The sequence below is a fragment of the Miscanthus floridulus genome, chromosome 5, assembly GCF_019320115.1.
Source record: "Miscanthus floridulus cultivar M001 chromosome 5, ASM1932011v1, whole genome shotgun sequence".
Lineage (NCBI taxonomy): Eukaryota > Viridiplantae > Streptophyta > Magnoliopsida > Poales > Poaceae > Miscanthus > Miscanthus floridulus.
Genome location: NC_089584.1, coordinates 4907137 through 4914267, shown reverse-complemented (window position 1 = coordinate 4914267; position 7131 = coordinate 4907137). Strand labels below are relative to the sequence as shown.

General features: G+C 52.4%; 1 protein-coding gene and 1 pseudogene across 1 annotated transcript; one reads left to right on the top strand and one right to left on the bottom strand.

Moving 5' to 3' along the window:
* The first annotated feature begins 478 nt into the window (after nucleotides 1-478).
* Nucleotides 479-1817, top strand: LOC136454164 (uncharacterized protein At3g28850-like; annotated as a pseudogene).
* Nucleotides 1818-2961: 1144 nt separating this feature from the next.
* On the bottom strand, nucleotides 2962-5691 carry LOC136451391 (transcription factor PCF5-like). The gene is made up of 3 exons (XM_066452096.1): nucleotides 5483-5691; nucleotides 3519-5349; nucleotides 2962-3406 (listed from the first exon to the last, which is right to left on the bottom strand). The coding sequence occupies exon 2, from the start codon at nucleotides 5007-5009 to the stop codon at nucleotides 3633-3635; it is 1377 nt and encodes a 458-aa protein (XP_066308193.1). The 5' UTR covers nucleotides 5010-5349; nucleotides 5483-5691; the 3' UTR covers nucleotides 2962-3406; nucleotides 3519-3632.
* Between the last annotated feature and the right edge of the window lie 1440 nt (nucleotides 5692-7131).

The following is a 7131-nucleotide window of genomic DNA, read 5'->3' as shown; positions in this document are numbered from 1 at the left end:
CCAGGATGGACTTTAGGATCTTTTAGGAGGGGTGGAGCTCCTAAAGTTTTTGGCCTCTCCTAAAGTTTTTAGAAGCTTTTAGGAGTAGGTGTTTGGTTCTTTAGACAAATTCTATCCAGATTTTAGCTCCTAAAACTTTTAGGAATGGCAACCTTACTTATCAAAATAAAGGCCACAGAATAAAAAATAGTAGCGATACCCAAAGGGGAATGGATACTCACATATATATGCTTCAACTAGCAAACCAAGCAATACTAGAGAAAAGGAACATCGTGTGTTCAGAAACCAGGTTGGGGTACTCCCGTATATAAGGATCGGTTGACAATAAAAGCAATAGAAGATAGCAAATAGAGAAAAAAAATCAGTGCGTCTAGAAATCCAGTTGGGGATACTCGCATATATTGGTCTAAACACAATGAGAGACATTTGATTGATTTACACAGTGATACATAATCTTATCATTAACTTGTAGTATGGCGTAGCACTATATATAAGTGAAAAAATGAGTCTTTATATATAGTACAGTACTATGTATTCTCTACAGTGGAACAAAATGTACGTAGCTGCCGGGCCAGGCTAATAAAGCCTGTAAAATACTACTATTTACTTTGTGATAACCACTTGCGCTCTCATCAGTGTTGTGAATAGCATGGGGTGTATAAAGTGTTGGTTGCTCATTCCATGCCGCAAGCATGCAAGCAAAGCCCCTCCTCATCTATGGCGGCCGACTCCTAGAGGAGATGAATGAAGGGCCCGCCCCGGGCTCCTCCAAGAACTATATGACGTGCCTCTCATCATCACCCATCATCCCCACAGCAAAACTACCAGCTAGCACCCTAGTTAAAAGTTAAAACAGCGACAGGGCAGGGCAGACAAAGGGAGTAGTCCAATAGTCCATGACTCCATGTGGAAGCCAATAAGAGAGGCCGGGCTGAGGAGGTGGAACTAGAGCCTGTTTGGTTCCCAGCTCCTAAATTTAGTCAGCTAAACTACCTCCTAAATTTTAGTCAGGCAGCGTTTGGTTTGGTGGACTAATTGTGACTAAACTTGACATGTGCATGTTTAGGATGCCCAAAACGCCCCTAAGCTCCTGCCCCTAGCATTTGGCCGGCGGGGAAGGAGAGGAAGGAGCATCGGCCGGCGAAGAAGGGGAGGAAGGAGAACTGGCCGACGGAGAAGGGGAGGAAGAAGTGCCTGCCTGCTGGTGAGCTCCAGCGAGATCCGGTCAAGATGAGTTCCAGCGAGATCCTCTTCGTCTTCCTCCCCCTTTCTTTGCCTCCCGGTAACCGCCGTAGCCAAAGAACCTGGCGGCGGCGGCGGCGGCGCGTGAGATGGAGGATTGTGGCGGCGGCGCGGCCGGAGGCGGCAGCAAGAAGCAGTTCCAGCTGACTCGGTCGCTGACGTACCACCACCACCAGGGGCACCGGCCGGCGGCGTCGGCGACCAGGTGACGGCGGCGGCGGCAGCTCGCGGATGAGCCACGTGCACAGCGGCAGCAGGCGGTGGTGCTGTACACGACGTCGCTGCGCGCGGTGCGGCGCACGTTCGCTGACTGCACCGCGGTGCACGCCATCCTGCGCGGGTTCCGCGTCGCCGTGGACGAGCGGGGCGTGTCCATGGACGCCGTGCTCCGCCGGGAGCTCCAGGCGCTGCTGGCCGCGCGGGGACGCGCCTTCGCACTCCCGCAGCTGTTCATCGGCGGCGCGGACGAGGTACGACAGCTCAACGAGACCGGCCAGCTCCGCCGGCTCCTCGACGGCGCGGCCGGGCAGGACCTGGCCTTCATCTGCGACGCCTGCGGGACAGTACAGTTATGAGGAGCACCACCTGTCTAGGTGGGCTTTTAGTCCCTTTTATTAAGTTTTGGGTTACTAGTTGGCTAAATACCATTTAGTCATATTTAGTCAAAATATTTGGTAAAAAAGTTACTAAAAAACTAAAGCTACTAAATTTAGGTGCGGCTAGGTGAACCAAACACCCCCTTATGCATGGCCATGGCTGGCGGGTTGCCTTGCCGGGATGGCCCCCCACTGCACTGCATCTCGACTCCCTCCTCCTGGCATCAGCCAGACAGGCATTGCCCGTTTCAGGCAGGCAGGCTACGGGCCTGAGGTAAAAGCCGGGGGCAATGTACTGTGCCGCCGGTGGCCGCATGTACTGCGCTAATGACACGCAGCAAAACCTTTTCCCTTGTGTCATTCTTGCCGTGCCCAGTGATAGATGGATGGAGTAGATCATGGATGGCACAGGAAAGCTGAGCTGCAGCAGCTGTCGCTGCGTCCTCCTGCAGCCCTGCTACAGCAGCAGCGGCAGGGCAAGAGAACAAACCAATCACATGCTGGATTAGGGTGGGGAAAAACTGCTGCTGCTGCTGCTACTACACTGTGCTTAGCGTGAGGCCATGCAATGAACCTACTCCTGCAAGCTTTGTGGTATCTTTTTTTTTTCCCTTAATATAAAAAAGGAGCCTTAAAGTGTGCACAAATCCTACTCTTGTGATGCCTTTGAGGTCTTTAAATTCTCACTTCCAAACAATTCCCCCGATGGGCTAATAGGAAGCCGGCTTGTTCAGCTCTTTTTTCAGTCGGAACAGTATTTTTCTCTCACAATATTTCAGCTGGAACAGTGTTTTTTAGCATGAATAGTATATTTTTATACCAGCAGAACGGGGCGAATGGTTCAGCAAGAACAAAGCCAAGATAAAATATTGTGATAGGCTGTTCCAAACAATTCCCCCGATGGCTCTTTTTTTCAGTCGGAACAGTATTTTTAGTCGGAACAGTGTTTTTCTGAACGGGGCGAATGGTTCAGCAAGAACAAAGCCAAGATAAGATATTGTGATAGGCTGCAGCAGGTAGGAGACTGGCACCATCCTAGGTGTATACTAATTTTAAAATGTTAAACAAAATTAGGAGGAGATCTTAGGGCATGCAGGCAGGCACAATCTGTTTCAAATGCCAATCACAGGAAACAAATTAAAGAACGAAAGACTACTGTCCCCATCCGCTTAATTATCAGGTTAATTAACAACAACATCTACTGGCACTGCTGCTTAGCTCCTGAACCCCAGGAGGAAGCACATTAACCATTCATGCATATCACAAACAAGAGCAAGTGCAAAAGAAGCAAGCTTGAACTACAGCAACTAGTAGAACATCAACTAAACCTACCGTAATGCAGCAAACAAGCCATCACATCGATCAAGCCAATGTGCTGCATTCTTACGGGCCTAATTTCTAAGAAGAAGCTCCGAGTGAGTTCTTGAAGCAAAAACCATTGACACAAGCAGCAAGAGATCTAGAAAACCGACCGACCGACCGACCAACCAGCCAAAAGAGTGTTTAGCTCCCAACCTTGCTCCTCCTTGTTGCAATCACCATAGGAAGAAGCAGCAAATTATAACTACCTGAAATGGGGATAGAAAATTGCATCAGAAATTTCAGTCCAAGAAACAGCAGTCCTGTAGTGGGAATAAAATGCTAGAACGAAGAATTACGAGTTTACGAGAGAATTCTCACAAGGGTGCATGTTGAGGAGCTGACGGTGATGTTACTGATACTGATACATGGTGTATTGCTCAATGCTCATGGTGGTTGGTGGTGGGCGGAGTAATCTGTGCTCCACTGCTGCTGTCAGTGGTGAGAAGCCGAGGACACAGACGGCGGCGGCTTGTCGCCATTGCCGCTGCCGCCGTTGTGCTCCTCGTCGCCCTGTATCCTGGTAGGGATGCGGATCCCGGAGAAGCCGATGCCGGGCGCGAACCCGATGGTCGACACGGTGGAGCTTAGCCCGCCACCATGCTGCTGCTGCATCGGGTTGTCGGCTTCGACGGTCTCCGGCCATCCTCGCTCGGAGGGCTGGTTACTGGACTGAAGGGGTCCCCTCTGGAAGAAGAACTGGCTCTGGCCGCCAAGCGCCGCCTGCATGTGCGCCGCCTGCTGCGACACGTTGAACAGGTAGCCGCCAGTGCTCCCGCCTCCTGGGTCGGGCACGTTCCACGGCACCATGCGTTGGCTCTGCGCCTGCTCGGTCCACATGGCGCCGCCGCCGCCGCCGAACGAGTAGCTGGCGGCGCCGGGGAAGAGCGCCTGCTGCGCGGAGCCATTGCCGCCGTGGCCTTGTTGCGACCGGTCCTGGTGCTGGTGGTGGAACATGGGGTCTGGGAGGGACTGCAGGGACAGCCGGAGCTCCTGGCTGTGGCTGCCGGTGCGCGACAGGAGGTCAGGCGTGTAGCTTTGGAAGCCCATGGCGGACGACTGCGCCGCAGCCGTGGACGAAGACGCCTCGCCGCCTCCCGTGCCAGCCATGGGAAAGAAAGACTTGATCGTGTCCGCGATGGAGTCCGAGTCGAGCGACGCCGGAAGGAAGCCCGCGCCGCTGCCGCCGCCGCCGGTTCCACCAGCACCCGGGAAGTCGAAGGCCGTGTGCGCGACGGTGATGGCCTGCGCCTGGTCGTCGGAGTTCTCGGCGGAGTCGGGGTGCGTGGAGGAGGACGGCGGCGCGGTGGCATTGGCTGCGGTGGCCGTGGGCTGCCACGCGGGCAGCGTCTCGAGACTGTCGATGGCGTCCTTGGCGTTCTTGATGAGCCAGTCCACGGCCTTGCTGGGGCGGTCGTAGCCCAGGCGGTCCTGCACGTCGTAGAACTGGATGGCGGTGTGCGCCGACAGGCGCACGCGTCGGTCCCGCGGCCCGCGCGCCGTGCACACCTTGCTGTGGCGGTCCTTGCGCCCCGTGGAGCGCACAATGTGCCCTCCCTGCACCGCCACGATCTCCCCGCCGCCACCGGCGCCGCCCCTCACGCGCGAGTGCGACGCGGACGTCGCGGCCACGACCTCGCCGCCCGCGCCTCCTCCTCGCGGCCGCGAGGAGTTCGACGCCGCGGGAGCCGCGGGCGCCTGCGCCGTGAACTGGTGCACGTGGTGCTGCTGGCCGACTCCCCCGAAGGACAGGAGCTGCGGTTGGAAGGCGTGGTGGTGGTGGTGGTGGTGGGACTGGCCGGCGTCGCCCATGGGCGCGAGAAGGGCATACTCGGCGGACAAGCCGCCCCGCTGCCTCACGGCCTCCGCGGCCTGCAGGTGCTGGAGCTGGAAGAGGGGGACCGGCGGCGGGTCTTGGTCCTGCTGCACTTGCTGGTGGAGCTGCAGCAGCCGGTGGTGGCGGCGCCGCTGCTGCTCATCTGCTTCTTGCTGCGCTCCTCCTCCTCCTTCTCCGCCGCCGCCGCCGCCTCCGTCGCCGTCGTGAGGAGCCCGGTGGTGGTGCCTCGGATCCAGATCCCCCGCTTGCTTGGCCGCCGCTACTGCTGCTCCGCGTCCGACAATGCTCGTCCATCCACCTCGCCGGAGCCCATAACTAGGACGACAAGAAACACAAAAAGAAACACGGTCAAAAGAGTGGAGAAGAAGGCGGCAGCGGCGCTGGTGGCGGCCGCGGCATGGGCATGGATAGCAGACGAAGTGGTGGCCAGGGATGGATGGACACTGACCCAGGAGGAGAGGAGTGAGGGACTAAACTAGAAGCAATCGGATTCGGATGGATGGCAACATCACATTTTAGCGGGGGTGGGGGGGTGCGGGGGCGCGGGGGGCAAAGCTCGAAGCTTTCTCGCTTTCTTTTTTCCCTCGGGAGTGTGGGAGCTCCGAGCGCAGGGGGCACAAGGGAGGCAGCAAGACAAGATGATAAGACTAGGATTGGGGATTTAGCGAGGAGAGAGAGAGAGAGAGAGAGAGAGAGAGAGAGAGAGAGAGTGCGTGTGGTGTTTGTCCCTCTCCTCTCTCTTGTGACTTGTGACTTGTGACTGCTGCTGCCACTCGCTAGCTGATGAGCGAGAGCTGCTGGAGGTTGCTGGACAGGGTGGAGGTGGACGGCGAGGTGCAGGGGTGTTTGAGAAGCCAAATTTGGAGGAGCTGGGGATGAGTTGCTTTGGGCGGGGATGCATCACAAATTCACAATTCACAGGGTGGCTCACTTCGGCACTTGGATGGATGATTGTGGAGATGGAGACGTGGCATGAGATGGACATTTATGTTCTTTGTATGCTTGCTTGCAAATGCCTTGTTTGTTATGCATGCATGGGTCCGATTCTTCCCGTTACAAACAACGGCCAGATGCCGCGTGAAAACATATGAATAATTAAACCGCCAGTGTGGCCTGAATTTAATTTTGCAAACATACATGTGTAGGAGTTCAAAATTCAGCAAAAGAAGCAGCTATTTGAACAGTAAATATTTCATGATTAAACTTGCTTTTTTTTTCTTCTGTCACTATGAAATTGACGAAGTGCAGCGGTGAAGACAAATTTTACAGGAGCTTATATTCATCCTTCGTTTTCTGTGTTTTCCCCAATTTACACGTTAGTAAATGTATATTTTTTCGTCTAAAGTTCTACACTTTTTAAACGAATAAAGCTGTGTTAATAATAACAAACCAATACACACATTCTTTATAGAAGAAAAGAATCATCGCAAAAAGGAAAGAATAAAAAAATGACCTAAACCCTTGCTTTAAGCAGCTTTGAATTCCAAACTCAATATACAACTCAAAACCACCTCTCGATCATACAAGTTTTGCGTAGCCGCAGAATATATTCTCACCTGATGTGACAATTTTCTTTTAATTTTCTACACATATTCCAACTTGGTGCTTCCAACTAGATATTTTCTTTTCTCCTACAATGCTATACTTCTTCCTATCGAGAATAATATACCCATTACGGCATCAAAACGGTCTGCAAACTGACGCTTTAATTTGGCTAAAGATATCTATAAGAGCATGCCCCTCCGCCCCAAAAATAATACAATTCTTGTAGATTTTTTCGAGGGATAAAATAATTTTAAGTTTGATCAAATTTGTATGGAAAGTACTAACGTTTATGATACCGAAAAGGTACTCCCACTATTTTTACATGTTGTATTAGATTTATCCTAAGTCAAATGTTTCTATCCATGACCATCAATTTTAAAAAAATATAATTTAACAATATAATATTCATGTTTTTAGATATCCTATGACAAATAATTTCATAATATATAGTTCACATGTTGTGAAACAACATGATTCTTTTAAAAAAAATGTTGATCAAAGTTAGAAATGTTTGGCCTTGGACAAAACTAATATGACATATAAAAATAGAGG

Excerpts from the sequence above, each read along its gene's own strand:
- LOC136451391 (XM_066452096.1), bottom strand. The coding sequence starts at position 5,009 with ATGGGCGACGCCGGCCAGTCCCACCACCACCACCACCACCACGCCTTC.